At 36.1% G+C, this 21,511-nt stretch overlaps 1 protein-coding gene across 1 annotated transcript in view; it reads right to left on the reverse strand.

Moving 5' to 3' along the window:
• Nucleotides 1-21,511, reverse strand: part of LOC114212517 (uncharacterized) — a gene marked incomplete at its 5' end in the record, with an annotated part of 237,378 nt that overhangs the window by 114,426 nt on the left and 101,441 nt on the right. The window contains 2 exons of the mRNA XM_028107391.2: nt 9,326-9,539; nt 12,716-12,979. Of these exons, the coding sequence (XP_027963192.2) occupies nt 9,326-9,539; nt 12,716-12,979 (478 nt within the window). The remainder of the gene's footprint in view (nt 1-9,325; nt 9,540-12,715; nt 12,980-21,511) is intronic.

Below are 21,511 nucleotides of genomic sequence, written 5' to 3' on the forward strand. Positions count from 1 at the left end.
CTTCTTGAGATTCTTAAAATTCCATAGCTTCCATGACGCCACACTTCCTGGTCCTTCTACTTCTTCAGATTGCTCCTTTGCAATTTACTTCACCTTCTTTTCTCATCTGTCCCTTAAATTAAGGTTTTCCTACAGTTTTTCCACTCTTTATCCTGTGGTTTGGGCCCCATCTCTATTAGGATAACACCATAGGTCCCTCTTGAGTTTAAATCCATTTTTTTCCAACTCCAAGCTAGTACAGTCTTCTTAATTTCCCCAACACTTTAAACTCAATTTGATCAAAACCAACTGGCCAACTTTTATCAGAAACCTGCTCCTTTGGGTATGACATCTCATACCCAGGGCATAGGGCAACAATATTTTATGAGATACCTGAGATAGAAATACTCCTGACTATAATTTCCTTCTTTTTCTTTATGGCACAGCTATTCATCTACCAAATCCTGTTGACTCAACTTTAACATTTCTCTTAAATGAACCCACTTGATTGCATTCCACTGCCCCTATGCTACCTCTGGCCCTCACCATCTCTTCTTTGGGCTGATGCAATGGACTTCTTACTGGATTTCTTGCCTTCAATTACTCCTTGCCCAAATGTACCTCTTTATGTATGCTGCAATCCAGTGGTTCCTTACAGTTCTTCAATTATACTTTGCACCACTGACTTCTTAACTTTTCTTATGGCTTTTCTTTTATCCAAAAGCATTCCCATCAATGCTTGCCTTTTGAACTCCAAACTACCCTTCTATCCCCAGGTCAAAATAAATTAACACATATTTTCCAGATCATACCAATATAGGATTTAAAATGGGATTGCATTAAAAAGAGTTCATGCAATTCACCTGTCCCCAAAAGCTCACTAATTTGTTTCTGAGAGTTTATCAGAACACCTCACATGAGCTCACACTCTGTCTCCTTAGCTTGTCCTACAGAGGGCTCTGTAACAACTCAGATTATGGAATTGTAGTATAGAGAACATAGTATATGTATATAACATAACTCAATATGTCACAGGATAGTATATACTATACTATATTATATACTTCCATGTCTTACATAATTTCATTGGGAAGTTTCTCTCATTCAGCAGGTTGGTGTTTCCACGCAGTCCCCCTTTCCCTGGGAATTGCACTGTGAGATAACCAAGCTAGAGAACAAGTCTGATTGACAGACAGCATACGTTTCCCACTCTCACCTACCTTTCTTATTATTCTTCCTTATCTAATTGCATCTGCTTCACTTCTCCAAGTCTGAAGTTTGTCCCAGAAGGCTTGCTGGTCCTGTATATAAATAGAGTGCTGGTAGACCTCCCCATCATCTATTCAACGTGTGTGTGTGCGTGTGTGTGTGTGTGTGTGTGTGTGTGTGTGTGTGTGTGTGTATTACTCAGTGGAAGAGTAGCTTGGGCTCAAGTAAGCCCCTGCAGGTCAGGGACTGCATGTTATTTTGGTTTCTATTCCCAGAGCATTTAGCAGTGTGCTTTGTTGATGGTGGTTACACAATAAAACTCTCCTGAATTGAATTCTGCATCACAAAACATATATAGATGTTGCCAGAGACCATTGTTTATGCAATGTAGGCACATACAAAACAAAATTATCAAGCAGAACAAATATTTCCCTAGACTGCCCCCTAAAAAGTAAAGCAGCTTTAAAAAATGGTAATAACCCAAAAGTTTTATCATGGCTCTCTTCTTCCAGCCTTTCAGAAATTCTGTCTGGCCTCAGGCATCCACCTATCTGCAAGGCTGATCATCACTTAAAATATCAACCATGGGATTAAATTCAGAATCCTCTCAAGAGTGAGTGAGTGTGTGTGTGTGTGTGTGTGTGTATGGATGTGAGGATACGTGCATGCGTGCACATGCACGTGCATGTGCGCTTGAAGGGATAACATTAGCCACTTTTTCATGATTTGGGGGCTAGAGTAGATTCCGCAGATTATGTATAGAACCTATCAATGTGAGACAGCTTGCAGAAGATCATAAACATATTTTTCAGAGAAACGTTGCAGCCATGAACACATCATGTGGTTACCCCTTCCCTAAGGTTTGCTCCTTTAATTGTAAATAGCCAGAAAGCCATCAAGCCAGAGTTTAATAAACTTTTAATTTGAAATGAATTACCACATGTTGTGTTTGTTTACCCATTATTAAATCTCTTAGCAACATACCAGTGGCAGAAACAGCATACTCTAGCACAGCCCTGATGTATATATTAGAAAACAAACCCATGGGGGATATTAACTGCTAATAATAGGTTTAGGAAGCCTCTAAGAAAAATAAATAAATATAAGCAATGTAGCAGAGACATGTATTGGAAGAGATTTGTATGTTTTGTTTTTGTACAAGTCTATTCTGAATAGGAGCAAAACGTCCCTGTGCAGTCTTTGAATGTGAAGCTGGAATCAGTTTCTGAGCTCAGAGCAGAGCAAATGCAAATCAGCCTTTTCCAAGCCTTTTCTTAAAGCAGAAAAGATTCTTCCTCTCCCAGTACATAGTGTTCTCACCACTGATTGTGTCAGTATTCATGTTTCTTGGAGTGTCACCTGTCCTCCTTTTAGGGGAACTGAGGGTAGCATTTGAAAAGTCAAGTTCAGAGCACGATGCAGTAGGTGTGGAAAATAGAGCCACAGTGTCCTGAGGAAAAACTAGAAAGCAAAAACGATCTGGTGAAAAATGGCCTAAGAGTAATTGCTTCTAGTCTTCGGCTCAGGTATCCTAAACCTAGATTAAAATGTCAGTATCACTGAAATATTATTACTGTTAAGTCAGAAGTTACTTTCTCAAAAGTTAAAAATACTAAAATAAGATTTTGAGTTCCATGCTTAATCCTAAAACATTGGGAGGGGAAAGAAAAAACAAGGAAGAGAAAAAGAAAGAAAGGAAGGAAGGAAGGAAGGAAGGAAGGAAGGAAGGAAGGAAGGAAGGAAGGAAGGAAGGAAGGAAGGAAGAAAGAAAGAAAGAAAGAAAGAAAGAAAGAAAGAAAGAAAGAAAGAAAGAAAGAAAGAAAGAAAGGGAAGAAGGGAGGAAGGAAGGACTCTACGTTACAGATGCACATTTTTTAATGCCCCGCATAGTGGTTTGATTTGACTGGACATTTGAACTGGATATTTAAACAAAAAATCAACTGCAATGTTTTCTATGTTTTTGTCTAATTAAATTATAATCATTTCATTTATATTTCGTGATTTATTAATTCTTGATGTTCTTTAACCACCAGAAAAGGTTTGGACTTTTTTTGCCCCTTCTGTATCTCGGATTCCCAAATTAAGCAGAGAATATTCTAATGCTGAAGTAATTTGTTTTCACAGAATGAAGGCATCCCAGACCCTCCTGTTGGAAGGCCTGACGAGTTTGATTCAACATAAAGAAAAGACATCAGGCAGAAATCATTCTCCTGTAGATACACAATGAGTCTCAACCACAACATCCACAAATGTCCTCAATGCAACCACCCCACCAATCAATTTGGAATGAGGCTAAGTCTGACATTGCCTGGCTTTTTATGCCACTCTCTGCACTTTTTCACACTGCCAGTGCCTTAGGCTCATCCTATGTCCCCCACCCCCCACCTCTCCATCTTCCCCTTATCCCACCAAGCATATCGATAATAGCACACCCATGGGTATTAAAGAGGGCACGTTCTGCATGGAGCACTGGGTGTTATACGCAAACAATGAATCATGGAACACTACATCAAAAACTAATGATGTAATATATGGTGATTAACATAACATAATAAAATAAAAAATAAATAAAAATAAAAAATAAAATAAAAAGCTAAAATCTTAAACTTATTAAATTCCAACACAGAATACTTAAATTTAACTTAACTTTGTGCATTTTAAGGACAACCAGCTCTACTCATTATCCAGAAAAACCAGACCATGATGTCGGTCACCTAGCTTCTCTGGCTACAAGTAAAGCAAATCCACATTCTCAAATGTGAGAAACAATACACTTTAATCAAGTTGCTTTATAGTGTTGGCATTGATTTTCTAGCTTCAATATATACAGTATTCTCCCCATCTGCAGTTTTGCTTTTCATGGTTTCAGTTACCCATGGTCAACTGCATTCTGGAAAGTGGATGATCCTCCTTCTGACATATCGTCAGACCATCAGTAGTAGCCCAGTCACCATGCTGACTCCTGTGTCTCATATCTAATTTATTTTGCCAAATATTTGCTTAAAGCCAGATGACATAATTCGATATATATGAATTCTGTGTATAAAATTTCAAGATAACCTTCCCAGGTATATATAATTATAAAGTGACATTTAGTTGTTTGGAGGTGGTGGTATCTTAGTTATCATTAGCTGATGATAATAGTTTATTCACAGGGAAACAGGTCAGGTATGGCTAAGGAAGCTCAGGGCTTATACTGGACCCACTTAGGGAAGGAAGCAGGGCTTCTAAAAATGGAGCATGGCAATCCGTGGAGTTTTACTCAGCTCAGCAAGGCCTAATCTCCAAGGCATTTGGGCAACTCTAGGCACAAGAAACATTTACTACCAGAAGTTGAATATGAAGCTCTGTGTTGCCCAGCTGATAGGCAGGACAAGACAAGGAAGGCAGATGCCGTTAGGAAATCAAATACTGCAGGCTTTAGGTCTGGCCATTATGGCAGGAATCCTATATTCCTTCCCAAGAAACACTGCTGTTTCCCTGACCTATGTTCTCAACCCAATGCTTCCCTCACTCTACATACCCTGCATGGTGGAACTCAACCACTTAGCAATTTCCTGTAGTCTATGTGTTTATGTCTCTGTAATGGACAGGTTCTTCCTCCCTACCTTCCATTTCTCTCCTGAGCTTCATGAGCATTTTCCCAATGGTCTCCTAAACATTTCAACTTGGATCCAACATAAGGAGCTCAAAGTCAATAGGTCCAAAATTAAGCTGTTTGTTTTGTTTTGTTTTCCATCTAATCTTGTTCTTCTCCCTTTATTTCGTATTATCTGCTGGTTAATACCCATGTTTACTCGTGATAAGTTAGGGATCATCCTCAATTATCCCTCACCATCAATATGCAATCAACCAACGAGGACATTTTTATTCTTTGTCTTATAGTCATTCCCTTACACCTCTTTAATACTTTACAAATTTAAACTCTCTTCTCCAACTTTACTCTCTCTGCCCTGATTCAGGCCCTCTTCCTTGGCTGGCACAACTCTAAATTTTCCCAAACTGATCGGGTTTTATACATGCCCTCCTCAAATAAGCCTTCCTAAAAATTACCAGAGGGAGCTGCCTAAAATAGAAATTGAAATATATCACTCTCCTTCTTTTTGTTAAGGTTTATTTTTTTTTTTTATTTAAGAGAGAGAGAGCATATGAGCAGGGGGAGGGGGCAGTGGGAGAGCGAAAGAGAGACTCTCAAGCAGACTCCCCACTAAGTGTAGAGCCTGACTCAGGGCTTGAACCCAGGACTCTGAGATCATGACCTGACCCAAAATCAAGAGTCAGCTACTTAACCAACTGAGCCACACCGGCGCCCCAATCACTCCCTCTCTTAACATCCTTCAATGGCTACCCACTTAATACCAACCTCGCATCAGCCGCAATAGACACAAAAAGATGCCCAATAGAATAGCGAGGGAGTTATTACTATCCTAGAATGCATACATGGATAAATGATGGCAATGAGGAATAGCGGGGGAAGTGGGAAAAGAATAAAGACTTTTTCAGATGTACAAGGGCTAAGAGAGTTTACCGCTTTACAGACCCAAACTCTAAATGAATTACTAAAAAATATTTTCAACAAGAAGAAAAATAAAAGTGGAGACTAGCTACATAAAAATACTATGAAGCACAAATATTGACCAAATATGTCAGTAAATTAATTTTCTATTGAGACTAAAAAAAAAAAAGAGAGCGAGAGAGAGAAAAGAAAATAACTAAGTTTTCTGCTTAACAAAAGAGTGACCTGGAAGCATAGCCAACAATAACGTGAGAGTACATGGAGGTGTGTTTGACGGGTAAGTAAACATACGAAAAGTCCTTGTCATGCTCAGAAAGAGAAGACAAAAATCAGATGAAATAAGATTTTTTTAAAACAATTTTCAGTTAAATATGTAGATGAGAAAATTTGGGATAACATCTGACATAATTAACAATAAAATCTGTAGATTATAAACAGCAGAGGATAAACAAAATAAAGAAAATTATTTTTGGTTAAAGAAAAATTCAGGAAAATATTTTTAAAAAGCAAAGAAATAGGATGGTAAAAATAAATTGCAAAAAATGTTATCAGCAAGTACAAATATAACAGTAATAACAGCATTTACAAAAAATTAAACTGTTAAAAGACACATATTAACTACTTGTCTTGAATGCAAAAATAAAATCTAGATTTATGCTGTTAAGCCATAATTCAATTCAAGGAAATTAAATAGAATGATTGAATAATCAATAGCAACACCACAGATGAGTTTTAAATTCATAAAATATAAATATTAGAAAAAATATGCCATAAAAATACTTATTAAAAAAAATACGGTGGTAGTATTAATGTCAGAAGAAATAGAATATAAATTGAAGCATTAATAGACATATAGAGGGAGACTACATCTGTATAAAGAAATAATAACACAAAAGTTAATAATCATAAAATTGCAGGCAGTTAACACATTTAAAATATATAAAGCAATATTTGACAGAACTACAGGGGTAAATGAACAGATCTAGTCAGAACTGGCGATTTCACACATATCTACCATGTAAATAAAAACTGGAGATAAAGACTTAAGCTTTCCAACCAAGGAGATTAAAAGGTAGATCCCCCCCAAACCGGAAGAAAATAGGAGCAAAGAAATAATAAAGCCGAGTATAAATATAGAAAACAAAAGATCACTGGAGAGAAAGTCTTAATGGAGGTAGTTGAGCAGTTGTATATTTTTAAAAAATGAATAAAAAGACTAAAATTCAACCAAGACTGATAAAGAAAAGCAAAGAAGGTATATATTAACCAATGTTAATAATGAAAAGAGGAACATAATTATAAATTTAGTGGTATTTCAAAATTATAATAGTATATTTATGTATTTTCTTTAGAAACATAAAATATCTATTGAATACTACACAGAGAACATTAGTTTCCTCCAAGGAGAAGAACTAGGCTGCGGTGGGAGGTAGATTTTATTTTGAGCAATCTGAGTGTATTCTTTGTTCAATAAAACTGTAACAAAAGGAAATAAACTTTAAAGATAATATACTATGTATACAAACGTATATTATGTGTATAATATGTAATATATATTACATTATATATTTAATATATGTTTATATAGTGACATTATATTGCATTATATACATATGTAAATAATATGTTCATAATATATAATGCTATGACTAATTTAATTCAATTAGTTTTTCAAATGAATTAAATGGAATGATTGGATAATCAATAGCAATCAAAGATTGAATTAGAAATCAAATGCTTCCCATGATTCATCCCACATTAAAAAAACAAAAAAGAGGTCCAGAACTCTTACAGTTCAGTACGAAAAAGTTTTTAAAATGACCCAAAGGAAAAGTGAACAAAATATAGATACGGGTAATTCACAGAAAATAAAACCCAAATGGTTAACAGAAAGGTATGAAAAACAAATGCTCGAGCTTAGTCATATTCAGGGAAATTCTAAGTAAAGCAAAGAGATATTACATTGCAATTGAATTGGCAAAACTAATTATAACAAAGATTGATAGGATGTGAGCCTAACAAACTCCTACCCAGCCCTTAGAAGGGCAAATTGATACAACTACTCTGATGGCGATGTGTCGCTACCTTATAAATTTGAAAAGTGTGGGTGTGTGCCCTATGGTTCAGTGGTTCCTCTCCAGGATAGGAAACATCTTTTACTCTAGTGAAATTCGCACCTATGTGCACAAGAAGGACAGGTCCAAGAATAATCACTGTAATCTTGTTTGCAATTGAGTAAAACTTGAAACAACAAATAAGATAAAAATAAACAAATTTTGTTCCAATCATGCATGTTGCCATGTACATGATTGATTATACAGCAGTAAAATCAATAAACCAAAAAAATATGTAAGTGTGTGTGTGTAGGAGTTTTGCAAATGTCAAGGATAATACTGAGAGAAAATAAAGTTGCGGAAATAGATATAAAGTATGGTTACTTAACACAAACCTTAAAAACATAGAAAAGATATTATACATTGTTTATAATTACATACATATGTAGGGCCATATATGGGAATGGTCAATAAGAAGTCTCAGAGGGTTGGAAACAGAATCAGCAAGCAGTTCACAGAAGGCTTTAATCTCATGTAAAATGTTACTTTTTAAAAGAAAAGATGTGGAGCAAAGATGGCAAAATAGCAAGAATGGACACAGCTGGGGACTCATTACTGGTTTATGTTACGTTATTTTCTGTACAGTATGTTTAATATATTCAATAATTTCCAAACTAAAAAATAAAGTCCCTACTATGGTGCCTGGCACATGAAAAACATGCATCACATGTAATTATTATTCCTGGTAATACTTCTATTATGCTCTTAATACCTTAAGTGCTACTATACTTACTGCAAGGAATAATATAATTACTACAGCTACTAGCAATCCATCCCCTACTCTTGCTTCTAATACTGTTATTACTGCTAGAGGATCCAACCTGTTAAAGAATCTTGTGAATCTTTTGGTAAAGGAAATAACTATCTTGCAAAAAATAATAGTCATGTCTAATATATCACTCTTGCTTCTAATACTGTTATTACTGCTAGAGGATCCAACCTGTTAAAGAATCTTGTGAATCTTTTGGTAAAGGAAATAACTATCTTGCAAAAAATAATAGTCATGTCTAATATATCTCTTCTATAGGCTGAAACTTCTGTACATTAAACAGTACAAAGAATGTTATTTGCTTATTTCGTGCTTGATTAAGCCAGTCTTTGAAGAGTGAGGTTTATAAAATAAACTATATAATTGGAGAACTTCGTTCTGAGACTATTTTCTCTTTCATAGCCATGTCGTTACCACCCCTGTGAGCAAGCAAGAAGGCTTAGTTCTAGAACTAAGAACCAAAAACAGTCAACTTGTCCCCCCAAAAAAACTAAAAAATATTTTTAGAGCCATAATGCCGCAGAGAAAGATTTGTGTTTCAATGAAGTAATTTTATATTTGATTGTAGTTGAATAATTATGTTAAATGGAAACTGATACTCTTGTCAATGGTTACATTCTCTTTAAGCAGCATGGCATAGAAAGAAATACATTAAAAATTAAAATGTCTTTCTCAGTTTTCTGTAACATAACACAACTGGAAATATTAGTAAAAGAATGCTGAAAACGGTCTACTAACCCTGAGAAGAGTGTAGGGAGGGTTGAGCTTTATCATCCAATGATGCACAAATGTTTTCCTCTGTTTGTTTCTCTGAAAGGCCGGGGGTATTCTCCTCCACGCCTGATTCTACTTTCTGTGCTTCAGCCATTAAAGAAACTGGAAATTCAGGGGAAAGCGGAGTTTGTCTTTCATAGGTTTGTTGATCATCCAAACACAGAGGAAGTTTAATAACCTATTAAGAGAGAAATCTCTTATCTAAACTGTTGAAAATATTACACACACAGTGAATTTCAGCCTAGAACAATGATGCAATTTGCAAACTCTAAAAGGTCAATGATGAATTTAATTTTCCAAACCTTATGTTTGCTTTTGTTTGGCTGCCTTACAAAGAATGCATTTTTTTGTATTAGCAGATTTACATAATTGCTTTAGGTATTACCATTGCTCTATACAGTTCTTAGTTTTTTCTTTGTCTTACCTTACAATTTTCTTTAATTTCTTCTCACAAGTAACACTGTTTGTCTGATATTCATACCGGGATCAAGTTAGCAAATATTCATTCAGTATTTACTATCTCCAAGAAACAATATTTCTAACTCAAATATAAAAGACAAGACTACAAAATCTAGCAGTGAACGTATGGGTGTTCACTGTGCCATTTTTTTTCAACTTTTCTATGTTTGCAATTTTAATAATAAAGTGCTTGGTGGAAATAATCAATGGCACAGGAAATGAAACAGAAAAGTGAGGAAGTTCGGGAAAAAGTTAAAGGCTATCCTGCTTGCATAGTTGTTCCTCTTGAATTCTTTCACACACCCTATGGGGGCCGAATCAGACCTGTTCTCCTGTCTCCACGCTCAGGGTGTGAGCCTGAGTTCTATTCCTAATCACAACGTGGTAGAACATGTGAGGTCACGGCTAAGCCACATGCCTTGGCACTTTCCTTCCACTAACAGAATGGGAGGTAAATGATCATAATTTATCTGACTTATTTCTTTTCATCTCTTCTAAAGCTGCATTTCAGAAACCACTTTTCTAATACCTTTTCTCTTCCCTGTTCCAAGTTATTATTTTTTTTCCGAGTAACTCCAAAAAGAGTACTCAAAAATTATATTGACTTGTTCAAAAATTGCATTTGAGAAAACTCACACTGGTAAAATCCCAAAATTTTAGAATTTCACATAAGAGGAAACTCGGGTTTCAAGATAAGAAAATTTCATTTTTATCTTCATGAAAGAGAGGCAAATACATTCCTATTTACTCTGCCTTATGATCAGAAAATCATATATTGACTAATGGCACTATTCTCCTTAATAAGATCCACCCCGCATCCCCCCCCCCTCTGAAATAGACAGAGAGAAGATTTGTTACCAAATAAGAAAGTTAGTAGACAATTATAACCATCTGTAATGAATAATGGCCAGTGGGCTCTACAGATAAATCATAATATTACTTTTCACCAATTTTTTAAAAAGGGATTCAGAGAAAAAAAAGGAAAATGTTAGTAATGTGTCCAAATCAAGTAGATTTTAGTGAAATCAAGCTTTCTAATGCTGTTTATCAAATAACTACTTTTCTTGACCTTGTAAATTTTAAACATCACTTCTTGATTTATCTCAAATATAAAATACTCATATCTTTACAATCAATACGGGTACTACCCAGATGACCTTTTATGAAATAAAATTGGTGCTGACTTTCCTTGCTATAATTTAGACTACTGAATTTTAGGTACCAATTAGTAAAAAGTTACAGATGCCTTTCACATTAGCTAGCAAACCTATATCAAAATTGATTTTCTTTTACAACTCTATTTTTATTTTTATTCCATTTTGATTTCTTGGTACAGTATTCAAGTCACCAATTTGTTAAACATTGTTTTATGGGTTATCTATAGTTTTCTTCAAAATTTAGGTGATTTTTCAATAACTCCTTTGAATTCATTTTCAAATGTATTTATATCATAGTGTTTCTAAGCCTTAGAAACTTTTAAAAATTTCTGATCCTGACACCCCACTTCAAAACAACTGAATCAAAATCTCTGGGAACGAGACCTATGCATGGTATTTTAAAAGCTTCTTACATGATTTCAATGTACAGTCAAATTTGACTCAGAACGACACTATTTTCAGAATGAGTAGAAAGGCACATATTTGGATTTAGATTTATTTTCTTAACAGCAACCTATAATATCTCAAAAAGATATTTCAGCAAAACATTATAATGGAATTAGCTAAAAGGAAAAAAAATGCCAACTGATTCAACTTAAAATAAATAAGAAACAGGAAGACCATCACACAAGAAGAATAAATAGCTGCTGATTTTTAAGCCAAAACTGCATGGGTTTCTTGGAAATGTCCATATTTAGGAGTTCCATGATTTAGGTAGATAGATGTTGGTGATAGGTAGATAACAGATGATAGATAGATAGATACATACATACATTAGATTAGGTTGATTGAGACCTACCTAGCCAGTTAGCTAGATAGACAGATAGACAGACAGACTGGGAAAATTCAAACATGTAGGTAAGCAAGAAAAACACATAGCATTTTATGATACAGGCACTGTGGAAAGACATCATAATCAGAAAGAACAAATTTGGACACATAGGACGGAAATAGACTAAAATTGTGTTGGAATGCTTTATTATACTTTATGTATGCTGTCATTTTTTGGGGGGGGTGGGAATCCTCCATGGCACTTGCTTAGAATGAATTTATAATGACATTTCTGTTAAAAGATCTGGTTAGAAAATACATTTCCAAATATATACAGATAAATGGTATATGTCCAAGGTTTTTTTGGAGTGTTTTTTGTTTTTTAATTTTTGAGGTAAATAAAACAGCATGCTTTGAAGTGATATGTATGAATGGCAAAGGGAGCTTGGTAATGGCGATTTTTATCCTGTGGAAATGTGGGTCATTAATTATTTTTTTTATGAACACATGCCGGTCTCATCAAATAAAAGGCAAGCATCTAGAAGGCACAGACTATATCTAATCTCTTTTGTATCCTTAGAATAAGCAATGCCCAACACACAACAGTGGCATAGTTAGTACTTCTGATAAGGAAACATCATAGCCTTATACCCAAGTTGGTGAGACAGATCAGCTGCAGCAGCAACAAATTGTAAACTGAGAATTGAAGGATTTGGGTGACTTTTCTGGGCCACTCATGACTTAGAAGTTTGGATTAAATTTTCCTTAAGATTTCTGCCAATTCTAGAATTGTATTTGTAGACATCAATTTAATCAGTGTCAAGAAAGCATTAGGATGTGATTGTTTTACAGGCTTATGATACTTATTGAAATTTCAACAGCACAAAAAGTAAGGTAAAGGCTAAATATAAGCTGCTTTAGAAAAATTTTAAGTTCTTTTTTCCACTTACAAAATCATATTACAAACCTGAAAGTAGAGATTGCACAGCCAGTGGTCCAAGTCCAAGCAAATAAAATCTTCCATTTTCCTGAAGTTGTCAAGTGTCTGGTCATAATGTCCTCGGAGAAGGGGACACTTGAATTTTCCCTCCACTACATCAAAGTTGTTATCACACAAAGGGAAGGCTGCCCAGCCCACAACCCAGTCAAAACAAGCATATTTCCCACGAAGGAGACAGAGTTCAAACAAGAAAGCCATGCCAGGTTTCACATCTTTCTTAGGAGGGAGTACCTAGGAAAAGATATCAAGACAAGGGAAGATGAGGATGCTTGTACGTGGAAATATGCTATATTCAATGATACTTACATATGATTTAGAATTAAGTAAAGAATGGGTTTTACTTCTATGGTTTGCCCTTAAAATTTTACCATTGTCAATAATGTTGCAATAAACACAGGGGGCGCATATATCCTTCCAAATTAGTGTTTTCACTTTTGGGGGGATAAATACCCATTAATAGAATTATTAAATCACATGGTATTTCTTTTTTTTTTTTTTTTTGAGGAAACTCCCTACTGGTTCCCACAGAAACATTATTTATAATAGCCAAGATATAGAAGCAACCGAAGAGGCCCCTGAAAGACAAATAGATAAGGAAGATGTGGTGTGTGTATATATGGAATATTATACAGGCATAAAAAAGGTTCAGCTCATGCCATTTGCAAAAACATGAATGGATTGAGAGAGTAAGCCAGACTGAGGAAGACAAATACTGTACGAGTTCATGTATGTGGAATCTGAAACAAACAACAACACAACAAAAACAAACAAAAACCAAATGAATAAACAAACAAAATGCAGAATCAGTATCAGAAACACAGAGAACAAAGTGATGGTTGTCCGAGGGTAAGAGGATGGGAGGATGGGCAAAATGGGTGAAGGGGAGTGGGAGATACAGACTTCCAGTTCTGGACTGAATAAATCACAGGAAGAAAAGGCTCAGCATAAGGAATATAGACAATGATATTGTAATAGTGTTGTATGGTGACAGATGGTAGCTACACCTGTGGTGAGCACAGCATAATGTTTAAACTTGTCAGTTCACTATGTTATACACCTGAAACTGATGGAACATTGTGTGTCAACTACACTCAAATTAAAAAAAAAAAATTAAAGAAAAATTCACTATTGGATGCATTTACATGAATAACCTTTCTAGCCCAAAGTAATTGAGCAACCATGCCACCATGAAAATGTGACCCAAGCAACAAGACAAATACGACTCTGCCAGTTCAAGATTCTGCACTTTATGAGCTTTGGGAATCAAACTTGTAATCTGTTACCTAACACCCTACAGAGTACTTTCAGTCCTTTCTACTTGAGCTGGCATTTCTATTGTATAACTATTTCTATCAATTGTCACAATCACTGTTTTACTTGCCTGTCACTCATCTTTGTAGTGCTCACGTACCCAGCACAAGTGCTTTACGTGGGAGAGATGCTTTTTCAAAAAGTGGTTGAACAAACCATTTTGTGACTATCCTGTTTATTTCGGTTGACATTATAATGCACGTCACTGTATAAGCAATTTGTCAGTGTTTGATAAACAGTGTTAGGCATAGAGATAGATGAAATGATCAGATTGACCAAACCATCATTCAGGTCCCCAGTTGTAGAGATGGAGCCTGTGCTTCGGCCTTTTAAAAAAGAATTTTAGGGGGCGCCTGGGTGGCTCATTCGGTTAAACATCTGCCTTCAGCTCAGGTCATGATCTTAGGGTCCTGGGATTGAGCCCCACATCAGGATCCCTGCTCAGCGGGGGAGTCTGTTTCTCCCTCTGTCTCTGTGTGCTCTCCCTCTCTCTCAAATGAATAAATGAAATCTTTAAGAAAAAGAATTTTAGGGAAGTGGAAGACATGAATAATCTTTTTTTAAAAAAATAGAGTATAGGCTTGGGTTTCATTTTAAAATTCTATGTGAATAATTATAAATGGGCAAAGATAGGGACTTGCCTAAGACTATTTTAGAGCCATATATTTAGCCAAAAGTGTGTAGGCATATTTTATATGATTCATGTAAATAGTCTAAGACTTAGTTTATGTTTAAAATGAAACAGAAGCATCTGTTGAAAAATACCATAACCCTGTGGCAGCTGCTATTAAACCATTAACAGGATCAGGTTTCATTTAAACCAGATTTACCATTTTCTACAACAGCCCATGGGAAAGCTAAAAACATTAGACACAAATTACTGACAAAAGAGATTCTTAATCAAGCCATACTTTTCATTTGGCTATTTGGCTGTGAGTAACCTTTGCAATAAGAAAATAAAAGCTAAATGAGAAGGAGGAAGAAGAAAATTGGAGTCAGAAATCTGTTTTGGATCATCATTTAAAAATAAAGCCGAACTGATGTCATTACAATAATTTTATCTATTCTCCTCCCTGCCTTTAGAAGTACCCCTCTCATACTAACCTGATCTGACTCAGTGATACTTTCAAAGTAGATAAAGTAAGAATTTGAGCAGTACTGGCTCAAGTCTATTGTTAAGATTCTGTGGTCTCGGGCTAGTCACTTCTTTTTTTGTATCAAGGCTTTGATGCCTTCAAGTCTCCTCATTGATAAAAGACCAGGAGGGGTGCCTGGGTGGCACAGACGGTTAAGCGAACGACTCTTGATTTCAGCTCAGGTCATGATCTCAGGGTGGTGAGATCGTGCCCCGCATCGGGTTCTCCACTCAGCGCGGAGTCTGCTTGAGATTTTCTCTCCCTCTCCCCATTCCCCTCCTGCTTGTGCTCTCTCTCTCTCTAGAAGAAGTAAATGAAGTTTAAAAAAATGAAACAAATAAAAGACCAGGATATAAGCATCTTCCTCACAGAACTGATACAACTATCAGGCTGGACAATAAAAATAAAAATGGTCATAAAAACATGAAATGCACATAACTATTATTATTATTATCTTAAGACATTATCTCAACTATTTATGAGTTAGATTACAGTTTATTTACTAAAGAAGAAAAGAACATATCAAGGTGAAAGTTCATCTGTAAACATGTAAACAAACATCATTTTGCCTATGAGAAACAACAGTGCAAAGCTACCAGACATAACCTTTTACCACCAGGCAGTATGCATCCGCGGTGACTATGTAAAGAAGAAGCCAATCCTCATGCACAAAAGGAAACTCCACTGCAACCTATTTTACAAGATAGAAGAGTCACATGCAACTATCCTGACAGCTCGAAAAAAAATAAGTATATGAACATGACAAAATCTAGTCACCAATATTGATTGAAAAAGAGGATAAGAGCTATATGTTATCAAATGAAGGAATTTACTTTATCTGACAATAGTTGTCTTATCTTATTTGTTCTTTTAGTATCTTTCCCTCACCGTGTATCATAGGAGAGATCTGTTGCTCTGTAATGTGTTGCTGGAGACTCATTCTTTTCCTCTTGGGCAACAAACGATCACTAAGTTTCATTGTGTCTCTCAGAGGATCCTTTCCACAAACCTGAATACCTCCACAGCTGTCTTATGATGTGGTATTTTCCATGAGCATTTCTCAACAGCTTTGTAATTGAATGCTATATAATGAGGGAAATAAATGTATTGGACTCTGCCAACCACCAATGCCATCTCATCATGAGAGTCCTGGTGGTTGGCGGGTCACAATGTCCCTTATTTTCTGAGTACCAAGAAGAGAATATTTTTTGAAGAAGGAGACTCTACAGAACTAAAGTTCACTGTGTGACATAAGGATGATGCACTTCATCTTCCATAGCACAGAATGTGCACGTGAAAGGAGAATAACGAACAAGCAAAATCCAAGAAGCAAACAAGAATTTTGAAGGCTGAAGTTTGCATGGAAAATTGGAAAAGAAAGTAAAGTTCTTTCCCCTTGGATACCAAATACTATGAAAGCGAAGCAAAGCAGAGGGGATTAGGAGAGTCTTTTAAAATGATGAAAATGCATATTGATAAAGTATTCTTCAATTTTCTGGACTTTCTGGAATTTTGAAAAGGATTATTATTTTTGTAATCAGAAAAAAATTAACAGTGATTTCAAAAACCGAAGACCTCCAGGGCACCTGGGTGGTTCAGTCAGTTAAGCGTCTGCCTTTGGCTCAGGTCATGATGCCAGGGTCCTGGGATCGAGCCCCACATCGTCAGGCTCCCTGTTCAGTTGGGCGCCTTCTTCTCCCCCTCCCTCTGATGTTTCCCCTGCTTGTGCTCTCTCCCTCTCTCATTCTCTCTCTCAAATGAATAAATATAATCTTAAAAATTAAATTAAATTTTAAAAACCGGAAGCCTTTCAAAGTGCTGCTTCTGCCTATGAGGGGGATGATCATAAATGACCATAATTCCCATTATAATAAAGAAAAAACACCAGTTAAATTATACAATTATGTATATTATTGAACCCACAGGGGAACTGAGGACATAAAGAAACTTAGGGGAAACCAAATCTCAGAGTGGAATAAATCCTTCATGTACGAGCTAAGTCTTGATGGGGGCTTTAATTTCAGGGAACAGGTGAGGGAGCAGACCTGTCATTGGGTGAGAGACTTTACAGGTAAAAGGAGAAACTGGTCAAATGTTTAGCAATCTTGGACTGATGTGGAATATTGAAGACATAGGGGCCCCAGATACATAGCAAGTCCTATCTACCAACTCTCAACCTTAGGACTTGTATCCAGAGCTCAGCAACATGTGAGTAACTGGGTCCAGGGTGAGTCAAAGAGAGATCTTTAGTGGCACAGCACAGAAATCCTGAGGCAGGGCTGGGGAGCACAGCAGAATCCCACAGTTACATGATGCTCGGACACCAAGCCAGACTGGAAGGTGGAACATTTTATACCTCAAGACTTTTGAAAACCAGTAATGAATTAAAACTAACTAAAGCTATAATTTAACCCCAACTTAGCTTAATTCTAACCAGAGAGATCAATCCCTCACCCCAGCTGCCTGACAGAGACAGCTTTTTAGTGGCAGATACATATTTTCTACTTCGGTCTTTACAATTTCTTTATATACTATGTCTGGCCCACAGTGCAAAACTATGAGACATCGACAGAAGCAGGAACGTATGATGTCTAGACAAAAGATACAGTCAATGGAAACTAACCCACAACTGACCCAATGTTAGAATTAACGAAGACATTAAACAACCATAATTAAGATAAAGAAATAGAGGAAAAGATAGAAATAAAAACAGTGAAAGAGAGGAAACTCCAGGAGAGAACTTGTAAAAAGTTTAGAACAACAACAACAAAAAATCATAAAATACTTGAAATGAAAAGTTTATTGACTGGACTTCACAGTAGAAATGGACATAGGAGGAAAAGGATAGATGAACTCGAAGAAAGACCAATAAAAATATCCTACCTGAAGCACAAGGATAAAATAAATGAAAACAGAAAAAAGGAAAAAGAAAAAACCAGATCAGAGCATGTAAGACCTGTGGGACAATAATGAACACACATAATTGGAGTCCTGAAGGAAAAAAGGAAGGACAATGGTGCATAGAAAACATTTTGAAGAGATCATGGCCAAGAACTTTCCAAAATTGATGAAAGACATCAACCCACAAAACCAAAGAAACTCAGAAAATCCTGACAAGACGAAATAAAAAAGTAAATAACACCTAGGCTTATCATAGTCCAACTGTTAAATATCAAATATAAAAAAATCTTAAAAATACAGCATCATCTATAATATGTAACAGAAAAATTTATTATTGGCTGTCAAAAAGTCATACATGGTCAAGTATCCATATTTCCTTACTGTGAAGTCCTGAATATAATATAAAACTATTTATATCATATGGAAAATTCTTTCTTTCTTTTTTTTTGTTCTGTATGCTGGTCATGTAAAGTTACTTTTGTCTTTGGCACTGAACAAAAGGTTTCTTAACTTTGATTAAGAATAAGCTTCACTTTTTGCTTATAGGTAGACTGTTTCTTGACTAACTGACATCTTATTTTCACCTTATATTTACCATATAATTTGTAATTCCTTAGCATCACATTAAAGCCCTGATGGAGACTTACAACAATCTAACTTCCTAGTATTATTTCTGTTAAACATACATATATTAAAATATATAATACATATACACACATACATATTAAGTATTGTCAAAATTATTGTCTCGACTGTCTGCCCATCACACACACAAACACACACACACACACGCAGAGGCTCATAAGAGCCTCTTTATCAGGAAATTCTTCTTCCTTTCCCAAGTTCTGCTCATTATAACCAAAGAATCTTGGGGTCTTCAGTTTGAAAAATACCTTTGAGGTAATAATTTCTAATCTACAGGTGCTCAAGCAGAAGTACAGACAAGTGGGGCCCAGATAAGGGCTAAGAGACTTCTGTGTTTTCATCACAATTACTAAGATCTTCTAAGAATTTTAAAGCACTTAAATGTAAAGTAAATAATTATAATAAGAAGAAAAGAGTTGTAAATACACAGTGACTTCAGAAAAGGGCATTTTTAGAAATTCCTTGAGGAATACAGATTATCTAATAAAAATACTGGTGATATATACAACACAAAAATTGAGAAACGGTGTTGTATTCAATCCCTTGATCAGTTAGAAATCTGTTCTATAATACGCAAGGCAGTTGTTCATTCTCTACCTGAACCCTATGTTGATGGGAAGGTTTGCCAATTCATAAGGTGAATGAATCTATATGGGAAGAGTTCTAACTGTTAGAAAGCACCCCGGTCACTCCTGAGAAGCCATGATGTCATTAACGTTGTTCATTAAATATTTCTAGCTCTTCACCTTCTAAGCATACGGTAGGATTGCACTTCCAAGCTCCTTGGTGGTTGTGTGGGTCCTTTACTAGTTCTGGCCAATGATCTTTAAGTGAACATAACAAGTATCACTTCTAGGCTGGAGCATTTATTCTTGGTTCTAGATGTTCGAGAGTTCTTTTTTTCTGTCCTTTGCCTCAGTGACAAATGACATTCTATATGGTGATCTTTCAACTAGTCTTTGACTCAGAATGAGAATGGGTTAAACAGAACCCCTTGCTTTCCTGAAGAGGACATGGAGCTCAAGTGAAAACTAAGCTTCTACCGTAGTAAGCCACTGAGATGTCATAAGGGTTTTTTGTTACCATGGAATAACCAAGCTAATGTAAACTGCTTCGCTGGCCCTGCTTTGTATTTTCTCAAGTCCAGTCTTAACTGTTCTTTGAAGACAATTATTGTGCCCAAAAGAGTCTCAGAGCCATAGGTCTAAGTCACCTGAGATAAAGTCAAGGGTGTACTGGTTTTTGTCAGGTTCATGACAAAGCCAATAGTAGAGGAACATGCAAATACTCATATAATCTGCACTTCCATAGATAAAGCAGAATACTCCATAATGCTTAAATTGTTCCAGGTAAGTCTACCATGGTGCTGCTTACACATGGCTTTGGTTCCGATTCTTCTAAATGATCTTAAATGGTTCTCTTTGCCTTTACATACAGATTACTTCAATCCTATTTGTGCATTCCCATCTGGTTTAATTGCTTCCCTGCTTTAAAAGAGAAGCTATATATCCTGGTGGTTAAAAGCATGGGCTTTGGCATCAGACAAACATGAGATCAAATCCCAATTTACCACTTAAGTAGGTAACCTACCATCTCTGGATCTTGGTTTTACCATTTATTAAATGCTGGTGGTCGTCGTTGTGGGGGGGCATGGAGGAGGGGGGAGGACAGTGGTGTCAAAGGGAAGGTGGCAAGTACACAGAATGGGTAATAAACTAAACGATGTCTTCCAGGGCTAACATTCTAAGGAATAAGGGGAGTTCAGGAAGTAAATAAATAACACTTAATTTGAAGTAGAAATCACAAAATGTTCTTTCTGAGGCAGATAACTCTGGACAGATGAACAGGAATTGATACCACAGCACAGGGTATTCTAGGTTATCCAGTGAGAGTTTAATAGTACCATTATATTCCTTTCCATTCCCTCAGCCAAGATAAATAAATAGGCAAATTAGCTCTAACCCACAGTCTTTCTGCTCTGGAATAAAAGAAAGTAATTATTCTTTTTTTGTTTTTTAAAGATTTTATTTATCTATTCATGAGAGACAGAGAGAGAGAGAGGCAGAGGGAGAAGCAGGCTCCCAAGGAGCAGGGAGCCCGATGCGGGACTCGATCCCAGGACCCTGGGATCATGACCTGAGCCGAAGGCAGACGCTTAACCATCTGAGCCACCCAGGCGCCCAAGAAAGTAATTATTCTTGGAAACTTATCTTGGATGAAATATCAAGGACAGAGGGTGGTGACAGCTATTACCGTCATAGCTTCTGAGAGAAAACTCTTCCTTCCTACAGCATTGGAAAACCATGCACTCTCCTGTGCAAATGTAGTTGTTTCAGGGCCCTGTTTTAGCAAATTGATTTTTTGTTTGTTTTCCTTAATCCTAAAAGGGAGTATATCAAAAGTTAACATTTGTTGAAAGTTTATGAAATACAAGGCATCTTTTAAATCACTTTTAAATCACTTATCCTTGTCAACTCAATCACCGCAAGAATTCTATGAAGTAGATTTTATGTTAACTCCATTTTTATGAATGACACAAATGAGACAAAGAGACCAAGCGTCAGGTCACACAGAAAAGAGATGTAGAGGGTGGAACTGGTTTCTGACTTTTGACAATCTACTGCAGAGCCATTCATGCTATTATGCTTCCTGAATGTAGGAGGTGCAGCATCAGAAAGCTTACCTTGGATTCCTGGAGAAAAGGCCTACAGTCATTCTTCTCTGCCTATTTACTTCTCTTCCTGATCCCTACACACTGAGGATCTACGGC

This window comes from Eumetopias jubatus, unplaced genomic scaffold (genome assembly GCF_037043125.1).
Source record: "Eumetopias jubatus isolate StellerSeaLion01/CBP00866 unplaced genomic scaffold, mEumJub1_p1.0 scaffold_6, whole genome shotgun sequence".
Taxonomy (NCBI): Eukaryota; Metazoa; Chordata; class Mammalia; order Carnivora; family Otariidae; genus Eumetopias; species Eumetopias jubatus.